This window comes from Fulmarus glacialis, unplaced genomic scaffold (genome assembly GCF_000690835.1).
Source record: "Fulmarus glacialis isolate BGI_N327 unplaced genomic scaffold, ASM69083v1 scaffold22060, whole genome shotgun sequence".
NCBI lineage: Eukaryota > Metazoa > Chordata > Aves > Procellariiformes > Procellariidae > Fulmarus > Fulmarus glacialis.
The window spans coordinates 1-19,489 of record NW_009188594.1 but is presented as its reverse complement, the minus strand read 5'-3'; the positions used below and the strand labels follow the sequence as shown (position 1 = coordinate 19,489).

Here is a 19,489-nt window from a genome sequence, read left to right as displayed (position 1 = left end):
TGGCAAAATGCATTCTGCATTTTTTTTTTCCAGGACACAGTTTTATTTTGAATAAACGTTAACCAGGTTGTTAGTTAGATATCCTATACATGCATTTGTATGCATACTCACACCGATTCCCTTACCCATTAAAGAACCTGTGTAAGTAGTAATCAGATTGGGTGGTACGTGGGGTAAGCAATCTTAAGAGAAAAAATGTTTTTCTAGAACTTGTGTGCTTTTAGTGAAACCCCACTTTTTTCTTCTGAGGAAATTTTTGACTAGTTACACAGGCAGTTAATTTGTACATATCATTATTCCATTTCAAATATAGGCTTTAGATTTTATTGGTGCATGGTCCATTGCCAGCAACAGACATACAAACCCACCAGTAATACGGAGCTTAAAATGGTAAAAAGAAGACACACTTGAAGGGAAATCTCTTTATAGTTTTCATTTTAAAAATAAAATAGGTGAAACTTTAGAAGAGGAACAACCCATTCCAACCGAAATTTTAAAATATACTTCCATGCTAAAAGCAAAAGTCTGGATGTGAGCCTCATGGAAGCTGCCAAATAATAGAGAAAGAAACTTAATCTTTCACATTACTCGTACCCATGTCTTTGCTTTCCTGGCTTACATGGCTGTTGGCATTTTTACTAGATTGATCTAAATCCTCAATTTTATTTTCTACTTCCATAGCACTGCTTTCCACAGGACTGTGGGAAGATTCTTCACCTATTTCTGCTTCCATTTTTGTAACTAAATCATGTTCTTTATCTTCCACATCCATTCCTTCCTCTGTTTGTGCCAGCCTATGTTGAACTACTTCCGCCGTTTTACTTTCCGATTCCTCCTCTTTTCTCTTTGCTTTAAATACTTCAACTCCCATCATCCTCAGGTAATGAAGTCTCTCATTCTTGGGCACAAAGGCACGGAGCGATGTCTTTCCTTGCCAGCCACACAGCACTATAGGACACTGAAGATCATCAGGTTTTCTACAAACAAGCAGTTACATTCAGTCAACTATGAGAAAGTTAATCTTCAAAACTTAATTTTATAGCCATACCCTGACAAATAAGTGCACAATGCAAGTGAATGCATTTTATAAGTATTCGTAGAAGACACAAGTACATTGGTCTTAACTTCAATATCTAAACAGGTATCTGCTTGTCTACAAGCAAGCAAAAAAAATAAAGCTTAATTGCTATTAAATTTCTGCAACAGGCAAAATAATTTTCTGGCTCTGGTTTCAAAACTAATATAAGCAACAGCAAGATGAAAGTTTACATTTAAAAAGTTCTCAAGAGCTTCTAATACTACTTTGTCAACAAAAATGAACAATGAAAAAGTTTAACTTTTTCTATTCCAAATGCTGGACTTCACCGGGAAACAAACAAACATGCAGTGACACTGTGGACCTCTGGCAGAAATACTAGCTCTCCTTTATAAAGCTAAATGCTACAATTGTTTTAAGAATACACAGGCAAGATAGCTTCTTTCCCTGTTACATTCTTTGTATGCTGTCTGGCTTTACTGTTGACCTCACTGCCTCTCTATGCCTCCACTTCTGTTTTTGCTGAGGGAGAATAAATTCTTGTCCAAGTTTTAAAACTGCATAAATGAAAAGCAACACATGTACTTACTCAGGATCTGGGTCGTACTTCAGAACTATACTTCCCATCGCTACAGGGAAGGGAGGCGGGGGGAACAAAAACAAAACAGATGTGTTACTTGGTACAATGTTAAAATGATTGTAATTTGAAAATGTTCAAGAAAACAAGTTTTTAGACAGCCACACAGCATGAGCTGGTTAGCAGTTATCTACATCTGTACAGTAAACTATAGACAATACCAGTTTTTATTCCTTTTTTTCATGGCATTTTTTTGGTTGGGTTTTTTTTTTTTTTTTTGACCAAAGTATTTATATAGTTACAAAAGCAATTGCCAACCCTGCCCCCTCCCAAACCCCAAACAAACAAATGAAAATACAAAACCACATAGTGGATTAATCTACTCAGTGAATCTAGCAAGGAACTTTTACTTAAGTAAAATGAACGTAAGAGTATGCCAGCCCAAACTTCAGAAAAATTGTTCGTCCCATTTTGTCTCATCAAACACTGAAACACAAGGACCAGCGATGACTTGGAAATAAAACAACATAAATAAAAGACTGAAAACCAGTCTTTATTTCTTCAAGCATCCAGCATACAGGAAATAAAAATGTAATATGAATAGACATTGCTCCCCATATTTAAGAAAATCAAATCTGAGTAACTATATTTGATACACAAAATCATGACAAACAATTGCAGATGACAAACAAACAATTTCAGCTGAAGCACTAACAGGCGTAAAAATCAGTAGCATATATAAAATCTTTGTTCATCAGATATTTTAAATGCTGCCTCACAGTATTGCTTCACAGAAGTCACAAGTTTGGCAACTCCTCTGTTCTCTGGAGTTCAGAAACCTTAAAGGCTGTGATCAGAAAGGACTACAGTTTCTAGTAGCACACTGGGTTTCAGTAATGCTTACTTACCTAATTAACAAGTGTATTTAAGATAAATTTAGTCAAAATTTTCAGCAAACACAGTTTATGTGACAGTCTTCCATGTACTGTATAATAATCATTTTGTCATAGCACAAATTAGAAGGCTTACCCATGTCTTTGACTTTCTTTTGTGTTTCACTGCTGAATTTACTTAAGAATGGATTTTCCTGGGTTAGCAGAATTTTAACATCTTCTATGCAGACATTTATAATCCTTGCATGAATGAATGGGTAGAGAGTATAAATTCCCTGTTTAATAAATAAATATAATTATTTCAAAATGCAATCTCTACTTTCTGAAGGAAAAATGTTAAAAACAGTATGTCCTTTAGCTAATATCAGAAAACAATTTTCACATTTTAAACCACACTGAAAATGCAAATTGTCATTAGTCTGACAAAGTTAATGCCAGCTGTGCTATAGGCTCTAGAGGAAACCAAAGTATCTCCTTCAAAAATACAATGCTATGTAATTACCTCTTGTGCTAATCTGAACGCACATCCAAACTGTTCACCATCACTGTTGCGAGACCAGACTTTTATCCCTGTGTTAATGACCTGCAAACGGCAAAGCCAATAAGCATCATTAAGGAGTATAAATTCTAAATTACCACTCTGAACTTTGTTTTTCCTCAACTGTTTGACTACAAGGAGGAAGAAGTGATAATTCTGCCGTAATGTTTGTTTGTTTGCTGAACACTGAATTAAACTAATGGGAAAATTCATTCAAGAGAAAAAGGAATTCCCACTATCAAAATTTAGTTCTCTCTCAACATAAACACCTTTTAACCCCTTTCCATGTTGAAAACCGAACACTGTGAGAAAGTGTTAGTCTTAAAATGAGGGCAATGAACTATTTTAATTTTAGTTTGAGTAAGAATTTTCTGGGTGATTCTGGGAAAGTCAATCAAGGACAGGATTTTAAAAATGCACAAGTGCTTTATATTAGGACACTATATCCTTTGTGGTACTCAAAGTCTCACTGCCTAATATAATGCACCAGTTTCTTAAAATTTTGTCAATTATGTAGCAATTTCCTGCATGTGGGATAAAAGGATAATTATTTATCCACCTCAAGGATCTGTTGCAAAGATGTAATGAATATCCTTGGACACTTTCACGATCTGACTGGACGAGGCCCTGAACCATATCTGATCTAGCTTTGAAGTTAGCCCTGCTTGGGGCAGAAGGAAGCTGGACGAGCTTAAATTATTCAACAACTTTTAAGACAAATCTTTAGCATTTGCAAGGCATTTTCCATGGGGAGTCATACAAAACAAATTATCATTTTTCCCTCAAATGATACTTCTACTACTACTTCTTATCCCATTATAATTCAGCTCAACAACTTTTCAAAATATTCAGTTGTTGAAATGACTTTGAAACAATGTCCCCATGCAACACAGCCAACTAATAATTCAGCTGAAGTTACCCGTTATTTTTGGTAGGCTTTCAAAGCTCTTTATAGTTAAGGGCTCATAAATACAACAGTGTCAATGTAAACTGGTGAAGGTACCTGAAGACCACATAACAATGCTGGTACACACACAGCAGTTATATATTCCCTTCCTCTACTTTTAAGTTCCCTTCCATCTGTCAAAAAACATAACGACTTTAATCTTGCAGACTGTTATTTACCTCTCAGAGACAACTCTTCATCTCTTTAACAGAGGCGGGGTAAAGAGGAAAACATTCATTCAGACTGAAAAAAAAAGGCCTATTAGAGGGCTAATCCTCTATATAAATAAGCTTGGCAATAAAGTTCAAGGAGACATCCACTGAAGCTTATGATCTCCGTTGTGAAAACCTGAAGAGATGAACCATACCTTCATCTTCTCACTGTTGTTCAGAAGCACATTCCTTAACTCCTTAGAAACCACGTACAGCTGTCTCTTCTTTCCTTCCTGAGTTCGAGTTAGTAAATTGATCTTGGGAAATGATGGGTCCAACGCATAAAACTTCCTGTGGCCATAATACTTGTTTTGATTAACTGAACAATGAAATTACATACTCAAAATCCATGGGTTAGCCCCTTTCCTTGAGCTATCTCTGCAAACACTTAACACTTTGGCTCCAGAACATAAAGATTAGACTTTCTAAGGTGCATGACATCAGAAAAGACAAGCTGTCATAGACACTAAGATACACTCAAAAATTGCCAGTGCAAACTATAATTGGCTGTTTTAATTTAAGAAGAGTTTAAGCATTGAGGAGAGGGGCACCTGGTGCAAAGTTAGGGGAACAGTTTTAGGTATGACCGACTAGATCCATCTTTTGTGATGAACTGAACTACTAATATTCCTAAACTACTAGAAATCTTACTGCCAAAACAGAAACATTTTTTTCTTACTGGATAGGAAGGAACAATGGATCATCTTCAGGGAGAAACACAAAAGGGTCTTCCTTAAAACCAAACAGCTTCATTTTTTTAGATGGTGGTGGTCTAAAAAGAAAATATCATTGCATTGTCAATTCTAGTAAAAGTACTTGGTTTAAAATCAGTATATTCAGTTCATTTAGTCAACACTTGCCTTATGGCAATGATAGTATGCCAAACAGAACACTGACATTTTCCTGTCCTTCACTAAGACAACACTACCCACAATTTAACTTCTTAAAATGAGGAAGTGAAAGCAGTGCTTGAAAACAGAAGCCACAAAAACAAGTAAACAGAGATTTCTGAGGAGTAATTGTGAAGACAGTAAAGATCTTCCAAAGGTTAACTTCCGAAAGTAGTTTTTTCCTTAGCAGAGAAGACAGGACTAACGGACTTTGGAAATGCTAATAAGAAAAGCAGTTGTTTTCCTAACTTGCTGAAATACAAGACAGAAAACGTGGAAACGTAGGACAACTGAGCAAATTCATTAATTATTCTTCATCGACTTCTAAATGAGTCCTATAGAATACTCAGGAATTATGAAGCTGTCACAGGACAAACACTTAGACATGGTCTCTTACCCACATACTCCTTCCTTTTTGCTTTGCTCAGTGTCTGAATTCTGCAATTCTTGCATTTTCTTAGACTCTTCATTTTCAGTAAGTGTTGGTTCTTCAGTAATACATTCAGAACCATTATCTGAATTAGCTGCTGTCACTTCAATATCTCCTGTTCTTTGTGGTAATTTCTGATGAACCTATTTCAAATTACAGTATTTTCAACAAACCAAAAGTAGTATCTAACCTGTAACAAAAGGTACCTATGTCCTCTCTTTGCATGTGCTTAATTCTTATCAATTTGTACGTAAGTGCTTAAATACATGCATTTAGAGAGTTAATCTGATTACTAAGTCAAGATGTCATTATAAGTTGCATTTACCTCTGTAAAATGTCTGCTCTGGACAATTTCTTACCAAGAAAGCTATTTTTGTACCATTTACAAAATCATGTTCAAGCACTCACAGAGAAGACTATTTTAAATCAGGATCTGCTGCTTTCCTCCTAGCACTCAAAGTGACACACACATCCTGCTGCTGCACACTTTCTGTAAGAGTGCCACAACATTAAACTTGGAACACCATAAACTATTTGGATGACGCTTGCTTCTGAATAAATGCTTTCTCCTTACTGCCACATACATTTTACTCATAAGGTATTCTAATGAAGCAAATCAAATAAACAGAAACAGCTAAAAGGGATTCACACAAGAAGTTTCCCTCAAAGATATGAAAAATTTAAGAAATCAAATAAATCATGTCAACTTCAAATCCTGTTGACAGGATTTTAAAGCCAATTGACAACAAATGGATTAAAGTCAGATGGCTGAAGCTGCTGCTGCTCCTAACAGTTTTATATCCATTCCCTGCTGCTGGTCTGCTAGACTAACCTGCTAGTGAATCACTCCTGAGCAACCAGCCACAGAGTAAGATAAACTGAAATCAGAATTAGCTTACAACATAGCAGAAAAAAGCCTTCAGCAGAGGGACCACACACAGCTGAAGGAAGTGACAGCTTTAGCTACTCAATCTAATCTGCTTCTGTAATTCTTTCAAAGCCTTAATTTTAGGTTCAAGTTTTATCTTGCTATTTTACTATGATTTCAAAATCCCCCCTTCTTTTTTTTTTTTTTGTATTTTGAAAGGAGATTTTTTTTGAAAGTTCTTAAGGGATTTAGAAATTTATTTTTAATTGACACACTGAACTATAACTGAACGGCAGATACAAAACAGTTACAGCATGGTTTCTATTATGCAAGCTTTCAAAAAAATTCCAGAAATGTTATTAAAATTTAACATTTTAGCTCTTTAAAAGAGGTTACCTTAGGCTGGCGTTTATTCCATGGCATTGGAGATTTTTTTATTAACACAGCCACAAAGAAACCTCCTGTGTTCTGGTGATGTGGCAATATCCTAAGACTAGGGGGGCGGAAAAAAAGAATGTTGCAGTGTATTCATCATCAGCATTCAGGCTCTCACAAAGTACTATAAGTGTCACATTTATATTTACTTTCAGGGTAAACTAAGTATTCCTAGTAGGATTGCACAGATTTAATTTATCAAGCTAGAAACAGGATCTAAAATAGAGCATTCTGGCAAAATAACTTGCATCAGTGCAACGCATTCATTTCACCATTTCACATCTGAGCTTTAATGACTCATTTCTAAACACTATTTTTAGAATAGCTATGGAAAGTCTTTCATAGAAAATAAGTCACACTGTTAAAATGTTAAAGTTTTACATACTCTTCCAGTAATTGTGGCTATGTATCTCTTATTGGATGCAAAAAATTTGATCTGTTTGTGTGAGTACTTATTCCTTGTAAGCAACTTTCAGTAATTTCTTTCAGTTCACTGGAATTTAAATACTGTGTACTGCCATTACATATGAAGCAATCAAAATATACTCAGGCCTATACAATCATAGGTCTATACTGCAACACATTCCTAATCTGACCTTCTAATTATAATTTGCCCACCACCATACAAGGTTACCATCAAAACCTCAAAATCTACTATGGGAAAACTTACCAACGCTCTAGATTCATTGCCTTTAGCTTCTCTTCATCTTTTACTGGAAACATAGTGGGACGTATTTGTGTTTGTCTATTTGAAGGCACATCTTTCCACTCTTCAAACCACTGTCCATCTTTCAGCATTACCTTCAAAGGAGTAAATATAAATACTGTGAAGAATATGGGTCACCATTTTCTAAGTTTTAATTAAAATACTTTCAAACCAAGGTTCAGATGCCAAAAAGAGACATTATTTTCTGGTATAGTAAATTCTTTAAAGTGTATTGTTCCTATGTGCATTTTATGTGTGCACTTAAGAGCAGGAGATTCTTGCCAACTGTAGCTCTTTGCTCCACTTTTTATGCTTCAAAAAGTGTGCAGTCAAGTAAAGACTGGTGTAGAATCACCTGCAGTGATCTCTGTTAACCTTCCAGAACATATAGAACACCAAAATCCAAAGGAAGGACAGTGGGGGAATGTACAAGAAGATTAGTAAACGGTCAGATTTATACTTCTTTTTCTCCATGAGACTGGCTGTGAGACATTCTGCTATAGGCAGCTTCCAAGCAGTATAAAAAGGAAAAGGGCTACTGCAGTCTAGTAGAGATTAGAAATGAGGAAACCCAATTTCATTACATAAGAAAGATGCAAGAGTGCAACACAACAGCTTGGTAAGCATACAGCCCCATGACACAGCCCTACACAGGTCATAGATAGAGATGTTTCCAAGGAAAGTTACTGAAGAACCACGACCCCATGAATTTTCTAGTGTCTGTATCTTTATCCAGGACTCAGAACACATCTATAAATCCACCTAAGATACTGTATGGACATAACATCACCTCATTCTGTCTATGGGTCAAAGCTTTTGAAGGACACTTAAGATGCAAGCAGAAGGTTAGAGCCACAACTCTTGTACCAAGGCATTCTGAATGCTCTTTAAGCAAGAATACTGAAGTGGAAAAAAAAAAAAACAGGGAAAATTTGACTTCACAACTCTAGACGCCTGGCTCTGTATTGGATGGTAGGGCTGTAAGAAAGGTCACATCCAGGAATGTGTGGGGCAAATGCATAAAATTAATGACTGAAATGAAGGCCCATTTTTGTTGTTAATGCAACAAAATAGAGAAGTCACAGCGATGGTGACTTCAGGACTGGCAAGTACAATGAAGTGTTTTCATACATCTCGCTGTGCTTGTCTTGAAGGTTTAATTAAGTGTTCTGCTGGAAACTGAAATGTAAGATTTATCTAGATTACAATTTCACTAAGAACATTAGAACACAGATTTCAGCGTCATGAAGTCTGGCATTTCTCAGCCACTGGTCAGATCACACCTAAAATACTGTGCCTTTGCCTGTTCCTGAAATAGAAATGACTGTACTTCCAGAATTAGTATTTCAAGTCCAAATATGCTACATGTCATATTGCTAGATGGAGACAAGATAGACTGCGATTCTGAACTGCTCTTCTTTGGAAGTCATGAGTTCAGCTTGAGAGAAACAAACAACAGGACTGATAAACAACTGGAAGTACAAACAAGTCTAGAACTATTTTGGATGTACTAGAATAACTGCCTAACAGCCCTGCTCTGTTCAGATTTGGTTTACCAGTCTAACCACACAATGTAACTGCTGGAATGACAAAGCATCAAAGAACATGCTGAAGTCTTCTCTACTGCACATTTTGCTAGCCTCTTATTAGGGTAGAATGAAGACTAAAAGTGTTGCAGAAGTAGATTAACATATCTGAAGTTAAAAAGGTCTCTTCCTTCAAGATTCTGAAACAACTCATTTGAGTTCACTCATCGCCTGGCTTAAGGAGAAAGTACTGAATGCTATTTCCAAGCACCTGAGTGTCCTTGAACAAAACCTTATTTTCATTTTGCTGTTTCCAGAGATTTACAGTCAACTGATGCTCAGGAATATTCAGTGTAATCACTAAGTCACAAAGCTCCCATTGAACAGACGTTTCACCAGGAAACAAAAGACCACACCAAGTAAAAACAGCACCACAGCAAACAAATACATTCAATGACGAACTAGCCAATGAGGCTTGAAAAAATACAGTAGCAGCAAATAAGGGCTGAAGAAAATCTTGCAAACTTTCAACAGACTTTATTAGCCTACTTTTTAAAATACCCATTAGGGAGATTTGTATTTCAACTGCAAACAAAGAAGTGTTACAGGGAATACAATATACTCTTAGAGGTCTTTATGTATATATTTTGTAGCCTTATACAGTACAAAAAAAAAAAAGTAAAATTATAGAGCCACAATCATGCATTTTACATTTATCCTTCAGGCACAAGCATATAATTTAAACTTTTGGAACTGTAAGAAGAAAGAAATCAGCTAGTTTCTAAGCTGGATTTCCAATGGCAGAACATAAGCAGATCTTTATTCCATGCATCTTGTTCATTAGCCTACACACAAGCACAAATCTGCAGACTGTACCATTGCAAGAGACTAGTGAAACGGTGAGAGAAGGTAGAACAACCAATGGCGTTGCAAAGGCACGCACTCATAATTAAAATTTAATCAGTCTACTACCAGGATGGCCTTCTACTCTTCTTGATTATACTCTTAACAGAAAGCTGAAGAAGCTTTGGGATTTTTTGTCCCTCCCTACCAGTCTGTTTCCAGAATTGAAATCATGTAAGGCCTGGAACAAAATACAGGATTCTGTTAATATTCTAGGATTACTCACATAACTGCAGTTTTTATAGCTTATTTCCAGAAAGGGTTTAACAGCTTTTACTTCCAAATGATTCAAATGGACCAGCTAAAGAACCGTAGAATCTAACACTCACAGACTGTAAAGACGGAGGAGGAGGGATAACTTAAAAAGTTACTGAAATTATGTTGCCATCTACAGGCCACATGCTGCAAACGACAGAAAAGGGAATTATATTATGAAAGTATAGGAGATAGAGCAAAGAAAGCTAGAGGAAAAGACGAGGAGAGCAGATAAGGAGACAAGAACTTACCATCAGAAAGATTTTTAGCCCTCTCCCCTACAATACCATATTGTCTACAACTCTAAACAGCAAATCACTACTATTACTTCAGCTCAATCTAATGGTTTGAAATTTTACACTTCAAAATTTCCCTAATTAAAACTACGATAGACCAAGAACTTCACAGAAATATCACGTAAGTACCTTCCATTTGGTAATTCCTGGCATCCTCTTCAAACCTGGCAACTCAGAAGAGACATCAGCAAGTTCTAAGGCACCTGAAACCCCAAGAACATAAACATTCTTGAAAACAGAATTTGAGAGTTCTGGTCCCAATTAACTTTTACAAAAATAGTTTTCCTTCAAGTTTTAAGACCATTTTAAGACCATTGCTTTTTAAACCTTTCAAGGAACAAAATGTTATACCATTACTACTGTGTCAATTAGAAGAAAGATGGTAAGAACTGTTCATAATAACTACAGAAGTTTGCAATCTATAAATTAACCAAAATATAATGGTTAGATACTTTTTGTAGCAACTGCATAGAGTAATACTCTACAACCTGTACCGTTAAACATCAGTGTTCCAGGCAATGCAGTCATAGAAGTTTTTATTCTCACTTACTTAGTATTTGGATTTACTACACTGATTAAGTATTTTTCAGAGAAGTAATCTTTAGGGATGACTAAGCCTTTTAAAACGCATGATATATTCTGATTTTATGGACCTACAATCTTAATATATTCCAGTGTGAGAGGAAAAAGAATTTATTATTTTTTAAATGGTAAGTAAAATTCCAAACTCTTTAACAGGAAGGTAAGTACTATCAACCTAACAGAAAACGCTATGTGCCTAAAATACGTCAGATTACTGCAGGAAACACCAGAGTATAATTTAATCTACTGAATAAAAATTTTAAACTGCCCCAAATCCAGAAAGAATGATACAAAAACTTACTGTTTTAACTCAGTGATCTCTCTAGAGAAGAATAACCTTAAAATTTCTTTTCTGATTCTGAATAATTAGTTATTTAACCATCAGGTAGGCTCTTCCTCATGTTGTACACAATTTATCAAGCTGTTCTACAAGACTAATCATTTGCTCTTACAGTGACAGTTTAAGCAAGTCTTTTAACTAAATGAAAAAGTGATACATGAATTCATAGACAAATTCCAAAATGACATTAAACTTGATGTTTGCGTCGATCCTTCGAATATTCCTGCCTACCTACAGCATGACTTCAACAGGTGCCTCAAGACTACATCAGACTGATCAGCCATTAAATGGTCCATCAGAGGTACCACAATTCCCAGCAGAGAAACATGGTACAAAAGTGCCTTTTCCTTAGTCCTTCAGACCCGAGGGGAAAGCAATCTCTGATCTGCTCCACAAGCAGCAGTATAACACCGTGCTAGGAACTAAGTTAAGATCGAAGAACCAACAAACCTTCTGGACTCACCTGAGCAAACCCTCGAGGTCCAATGCCCCTTGCAGACCACTCCACTACCTCGCCCTTCTTCAGCTACACCTATGTTCAAGCCCCAAGGATAACGTTCGCTCGCTGGGACACATCATAGCCTCCAAGTAAGCCTCAAAATACCCCCACTGGGCAGAGACAAGATCCAAATGCCACAGCCCAATACTGCAGTCAAAATCCTTTCTTCCAAGTACTGAATTTGCCTCAAATACTGCAATTGTTGGCCTCTGTCAACATCCATACTGCTTCGTGCTCCTATCCAAACTAGTCCTCACTGCTTTCCAACCTTGTCATTGTTAAACTTAACTCTGGCGCACTACAGCCTTCAATAAGCCAAGCATACTATAATTTACTGGAAACATGTCTATGTTGTTTTTTCACTCAGTCTGCCAAAAAAACTACCTCTAAATAAAAATGTCCTTTGAGTGGAAATTAAATAGTCAACTCCTAACTACCTACAGGCATTTTAGCTAAACTGCTGTTTTGGAGACAATGCAATTTCATGCATAATTTGGGGCCAGAATAATGACTGGCACAAAGAAAACATTACACAAACCAGGCTATTCTACTTCCAGAACCTGCTCAGCTCCAGGAGTAATACAGCTGCTTCTGTTCTGTACAAGGCTCAACTTCACAAACTCTGTGGAACTTTTCATGAAAAATTAGATGTCTCCAAACTTCAGGTTTACTGACTCAGCAAAACAACAGTGTCCATCAGCTCAAGACCAGAAATTTGGGCTACTAAGTCCTACTATCATGAACTGATGCAATGGAGCTTCCCAGCTCATCTCAGTTTTTCCACCTCTTGTTACTTCAGATGATGGAGACTTAACAGCAACTTATGCAAGCCTTCATATGCAAGTCAAAAGTGTAAAAACACCCCATAAGCTTAAAGACATTAAAATTCCAAGCATGTCAAAACGTGGGTCAAAGGATGTCAAAGGTATCCCACCTACTGGTGCACAACAATTCCTCTAACTGCTTTAGTACACTCTGTGCTTTTTACTCCTATGGTGTACAGCCGTAATGCCCCATGCTGTGTTTTCCAAAGGAAATACGAATGTCAGAGAGGGACTCCAACCAATGGAATTGGTTAGCAGAAGCCAGATAACACAGACTGAATTCCATTGATCTGTAGAAGTGTTTTGTGTATCATGAACAAAACTTCTTCAGGTTTTATATTTGCACCCGATTGAGGCCCATTTAAGAAGACTGCTCACATCAACACCAATTAAATCCTATCGGTACCAAAAAATTGCTGCAGTCCTGCATACTAGGAGCACGTTACCTACACTAAGCTTATTACTAGTACTATCATACACATACCCTTTTTTGGGCTGAGAAAAAAAGATTTCCAGACTCCGTCCAAGCTCGCATTCTCACCTTGACTCTTTTCCAGCAGAGATGCAATCACAGCCTCATTTTCGATAGGATTCAACGAACACGTAGAATACACCATTCTCCCGCCTTCTGCCAGCTGTTCAACACCACGGGTTGCAATTCTTAACTGCAATCTAACAGAACACTCTTGGTCTAGCCAGGTATCATTCAGGAACCAGAAAGATTTGCCATTAAATTTCTTACAGATGAAGCTATATTGCAGACACATAACTCTCCACAGAGAGATGGACTCCATGGACTAGTCAGTACATACTGAGTTCCACAGCTGTCTCCAGTACACAAATTAAAGTCAGTTTTAAACTAAGTCAGCTTAGTGCAGTCTACACTGCAGACACACTCACAATTACACCTATTAAAACAGCAATTAGGTCAAATATTAATACTACTGCATGATAATTTTTAACATAACATTCTGTACTTTGTTCTCTCTACTGGCCCATCAAGTTTATTATAAAGTACTCAACACTAGAAAAATAACCCCCCAAAACCTTACTCTTCTCTGAAATCTAGAGTTAAAATGAGGAGCAATCTGACTATCACAAATATTATGGACAACACAGCTTAGCTCGCATTGGTCTTCTGAGAAAAGTATCACTGAGCTGGATCACCAGCTTATACCCTACCTGCATACTTACAACTGAAATAAAACCTGTAATTATGAATGAGTTACCAAGCAGCAAGTCACCATAGGTCAGCTGAGTCACAGTAACTGACCACATTCCCAGCTTGTTACAAATACACAGTAAAATGTTCTAAGCTTTTTCATCTGTTTAAATTACTGCTTTTTACCATGCACCTGCACTGGGCTAAGTACTCACTCACTATCAGTTAACATAAATCAATCTCAGATAACAAAACTATTTATGTATGATCTCACATTCTAAAGACGTTAAAATATTACTATTAAATTTTACAAGTTTTTGTATTTTCCAACAGTATTTTACCTGCCTAAATGCTAAGAATCCCAAACAAATTATTTGTTTCCTGTTTTATTAGCTACATTGTCTAAATTAATTCAACGAATATTGATATGTCAGATATTCATAAGAATACAAGAAATTTATATTCACACATTCCACTGGAGGTTGACCTCACATCTGAAACACTACACTTTCTCTGAACAGCACATAAGCTCTTGATGCGAAAGAAAAGCGACTCTTCTTAGTCTCTGCTTTGCTATATATTAACATGTGAATGCATGCAGATGTTAAAGATACGGGAAAAGGAAGAGAGAGAAATGAAAGAAGTGCAGATGTGTAATAAGCATTTTTACCCATGAAGCTGCAAACTGTTTTGTGTTGTCCACTTCTTCCATACATCAATGTTTTTCCTCATGGTTCCATCTCCACTGTAACAGACGTTGACCAGATTTGTATGATTTATGGGTAAAACTCATTTCATATTCAAGTCTTTTATTGCAGCAAAAAACTAACAGTCCCTCTCCCATGTTAACCAGTTCTCCTATGCTGTACTGTTTGTTTCTACATTACCTTTGTATTTCAGTATCCTGAGTGTAAGTTCAAAATTTGAAGCCCTTTAGCTGTCCAAATTTAAGTACCACTTGGAATGAAAAAAGTTCACCTTGATTTGGTATCCCCTTACCTAAGACAGTTTAAGGCATTCACCCGTTTTGGAAGTTACTATAAATCATAACTCACTAAGCAATTCAGAAGGCGTAACTCAGTAACACAAAAATTCTAGCATTGCACTTAGTGCAATAAAATCTGTGTATTGAAGATTACATGCAAAATACCTGCAGGGGACGTCACACAAAATCCTGTCATAGAAGAGGACCTCTTTTCTTCCATCAACATCTATTTGTAGATTAGGAATGCTGGAGGCATCATGATTTACCACCATGATGCATGGACTGTTTAATCTCTTAGCCTGATGAACCAGCAAATAGCAGCGCTTGTTGTCGACATCATTAGCAATTACAAAACCCTCTGGGAACACAAAATAGTGGGAAGATGCTTTACTATTTAACAGCTAAATAATTTTACATAGTTTATTGCCTTATCTTCAAAGTTGTGTAAACCTTTCACTAGAGATTTTTACTTAAAAGACTACTCATGAATAGAGGACCCCTTGCTGAACATAAAATAACATAAAATATGTCGAGGTTTAACTGATGTGTCAAATACAGTCTCAAGAATTCTAGTTTGCACGCAGCAGAAATAAGACACAACCAAGGGCCCTTCAACTTTTCACTCCCAAAGTAAAACCCTTGTAACAGAGAAAACCTCCACTGCCACCAAAGACAATCTCTGTATATCAGCAGATTTTCAGTAGAACACAGAAAGAATCCACTCCCCCCAACCTCACAATTTTTATGGACAGTATTTTCTGCTAGCATCTAACTGAAAGTAAAGATTTTGAAGCTTAAAAAAAAAAAAAAAACATGACCATTTTAAGGCTAAAGCAGCTTAATCCAGTGTTTGCAGGATACCACTAAAACACAAGGACTCATGGGCCACCATCTAAAATTAAGCTCTGATCACACCTACTGTAGTCTGAACTGTGAAGATTTATAATCCATCTCCCTCCTTCAAGCCAAGGAAGCCCACAAAGTTTCAAGGAAAAGGTGGGGTACTTCTTATCTCATATAACTCAACTACTTTGGGAATTCAATATGTAGTTAAATGCAGTTACTCATCTGTGATATTAAAAGTAATCTTCTACAAGAAAAAGAGGAAATTCAAAGTCACAAAAGTTTTTGGTAGTTTTTCCAGACTTACTGGGGAAAGGAACACTCATGTCTGCATGCAACATTTCAATGAGTTGTGCAGTCTTAGATCCAGGTGCAGCACACATATCCAGAATCTACAAACACCAGAAAGTTAAAAAAGTCCTACCTTGTATTTTTTAGGTACTTGAAAAATTTACTATGTGTTCTTGTTTAAATTAAGTATTTTTGCACACAATTGCAGAATTATGATTGTTCTGAACACCAATTTGCAAAACCACAAAGTACAGTTCTGTTCTTTGTATGCATCATGGAATGCAGCTTTGTCTCTGAGGGTCTAAAATATAACAAGGACTTTGGTTTGTAGGGAACAAATACATCAGCTGAAAAAAATCTGAAAGAGAAATCTGAATATAGATATGGGGATATGGTCCTTTTATCAGCTCACAAGCAATTCCAACTGAAGTTAACTGGAACTTCACATACACACACAAACGTTAAGCGAAAAGTTACATTCAAGAGCAAGCTGTACTTCTCTTTAACTACCAGCAAATTGATCAGAGACTATTCGACACAGTTGATTATATAGATTTTATAAAAATGAACTGCTATCCCTCCTCACACATTTGCATTTTAATGCAAAAAATCAGGGCAGCATAAATGGCCTGTTTCTATACCCTGGAAGAAATACTTGGGAAGTATTCGAACCATCATCGGGCAGCAGAACAGAACAGCACAGACACCAACACCTGACTTCTAGCATATTTCTCCCTTCTGGTTCATCACAAACTTGGCTTGTGATCGAGTCATTCATAGAGTAACTTTCACAGCAAACCATTTGACAGCTAACACTGTTTTCTTAAGTATGGAAGCTTAGAGTCTTTCCTCTTGCCTAGTTAAAGATTTTCAGAACCATATGTCTATTTTCTGGACCTTTAGCTCCAGCATCATGGAATGCAGCAGTGTTAACGCATCATGAGACATACTCAGTAAGAGAGCATCATATCTGCTGTTTAAAATAACAGTTGTGACACTACCAGTTTCTACTTACTTTTGTAGATAATGCAAAAGATAATGAAGAATAAGCAAGCCTGAACATGCTCTAAAATTGTCCAGCAAATTGATGGTGAAGGAAAACTGAATTGTGAAAAGTAGATTAAAAACGAACAGAATTACAGAGAGGTTTGACAGTCATCCAGCTGATCCTTGTGTAAGATAGGAATCAGCATTTAAGACATGATGTACAGAACATGCTGGTTAAGCATGAAAAGTAACCTGCACTTCTGGTCATAACAAGCAGCTCAGAAAATAAGGCACTAAGAGCCATAAAAGGTCCTAAATGACAACAGCCAAGGCATGGTTACAGCAGCTATTTGCTGTCTTGTCACAAGAGAGGATAAAGAACCTATTCTGAGTCTGATTTATGATGAAATTTGTGAAATCTTACAGGAATTTCTGGAAAGCGCTTGTTGAAATACAGTCACCAAAGTTAAACATTCAATGCAAAAAACCACGCTGCTATCGTAGTATATGCAATATAAGTAAGGTGTGTACAAAAACGTTCTCACAATTTGTGTTTCACATTAAGTCGAACAAATTCACTACCTGTTCAACTCCAGAACAAAACTCAAAATGCACCTGTGACACATTAGGACTGGATCTATCACTCAATTCATTATTCATTTAAGAGACGTGAGAAGACCTTGCCTCACATAACATAGCTATCAGCCCTGTGTCATACATTGGGTTGGGGTGAGAGTAGGAGAAAATAAACAGAAAAGTTATGTATGCTAAGTAATGTTAATATAAAAACAAGTATGTACGAATGAGTCTCTAAAACACAGAGGTCAGAAGTTTGAAAAACTGAAAATTTTAAGACACATCATGAAAAAACTAAGAAAGAAGTGCACAACAACAGATAGCAAGGCACTTCTAACTAGGTCATTAACTTAACAGATTAAGAGAATAAGGCCACCTGACAGATTCATTCTGCAAACAAACATAGCGTAAGAAAACATCACTAAGGTTAGAACAGGAAGTTTGCTACCAGATAGCCCCATTCCTACAGTCTGCCATTAGAAAATATCATGGGCATTCCTTAGACACCTTTAGGTGTCTTACAGGGAGGTATTACATAAAGCTGAAAAAGCAGATGTTTCCCTGACAGTCTACTTGTGATCTGAACACTGGTTGATTGCTGTGGTTTACATGCAGAAAGCATAAAACATACAAACACAAAACAGAATTGTGCATCAGCATTGATACTGCTGTTGTAATGTGTATTTTAATCAAACTATCTCACAGGAAAAAACTCTAGCACACAGTATATTCTAGAGGTACCTTATGATGAGGATTAACATTAAGCAGCAGAGGTGGGATCATACTAACAGCCTCCTGACGACTGATATTTCCCTTCAAAGGAAAAAACAAAACCAAAACAAACTCCTTTGTATGCCATTCCGAAAGAATGCATTTCTTTTGCAATAAATTTTTTAAATCTCTATGTAGTAAAACGATAAAGCAATTGAAAACACACTATTAGGATTAAATTTTGTTAGCATTTAACAAACAAAATCACAGTATTTCACCCAATTGAAATTTCTGATAGTTGCATATTTACTCCAATTTTGTTCATTCTACCGATGTAGTTTCTGCTCAAGAGATGAGAAGCTGGCTTCAACCAAGTGAGAAACATCCATCACCAAAGGTAAGTCTTGGTATGTACACACATGCACTTTTTACCAGACTCAAACATCTGTTTTCTAACAGCAACTAATTATTCTACAGGGACCCATTTTCACATTCTCAAACAAAAAAAAAATTGCAATTAGTTTAGGAGCAATCTTTGTAAATGCGGTTATGTGCCAGAGTCATGGATGAATCACTGTCAACAGCAACATGAAATCCAGATTCTTCTGAGCTACTCGACTTCCGAGAGAAAAGGTATAGTCTCAATTTCTCATAGCACATTTAAATAAAACACTGCTCAGGATATGGAAAAAAAAAAAAAAATCAAGATCTATCCAAAACTTACACATTCTGTCTCGCTAACCAGAAACTGATGAAACTTTTCCAGTTGCGGCGACTTGCGTAAGATTTTTCTACTCAAGTTAGTGTGCCAGGCTAACTCTTCTGGATACCTGGGGGAAAAGAGACGGAAAAAGGTCAGAGGCAAATTAAGAAACAAAGCAATTCGTCAGGTTCGATGTCGGGAATATGCAGGGGGGGTTATGACACCTCCAGCTCACTTACCAGCCCAGCGGCTGCGGCATTTCGACTTTTTGGCCATCCACCTCCAGGTTCTGCAGCTCTTTGAAGTACTTTTCCTTCAAGCAGTGGAGAATCTCTTTGGCGTGACTGCAAGGGAGGGAGACCCGCAGAGGAAGGCCGGATCGCGACGCACCTTCTCCAGGCAGCAGACCGCCTCCGCGGTAAGACCGGCGGGTACCTGCCAACCCAGGGCACCCGGGGGAGCGGAGCGGGCCCCG

At 36.9% G+C, this 19,489-nt stretch overlaps 1 protein-coding gene across 1 annotated transcript; it reads right to left on the bottom strand.

The window, feature by feature from the left end:
* Positions 1 to 418: 418 nt before the first annotated feature.
* NSUN2 (NOP2/Sun RNA methyltransferase family, member 2) lies at positions 419 to 19,404 on the bottom strand (the record flags this gene model as incomplete). Its single annotated transcript, XM_009579291.1, has 17 exons — positions 419 to 977; positions 1,626 to 1,665; positions 2,643 to 2,781; positions 3,009 to 3,089; positions 4,358 to 4,493; positions 4,882 to 4,974; positions 5,490 to 5,665; positions 6,787 to 6,883; positions 7,496 to 7,626; positions 10,641 to 10,714; positions 13,298 to 13,428; positions 14,589 to 14,663; positions 15,069 to 15,261; positions 16,054 to 16,138; positions 18,342 to 18,413; positions 19,036 to 19,141; positions 19,254 to 19,404. Coding segments are annotated over 17 exons (2,186 nt in total), but the record flags the coding sequence as incomplete, so codon positions are not given.
* Between the last annotated feature and the right edge of the window lie 85 nt (positions 19,405 to 19,489).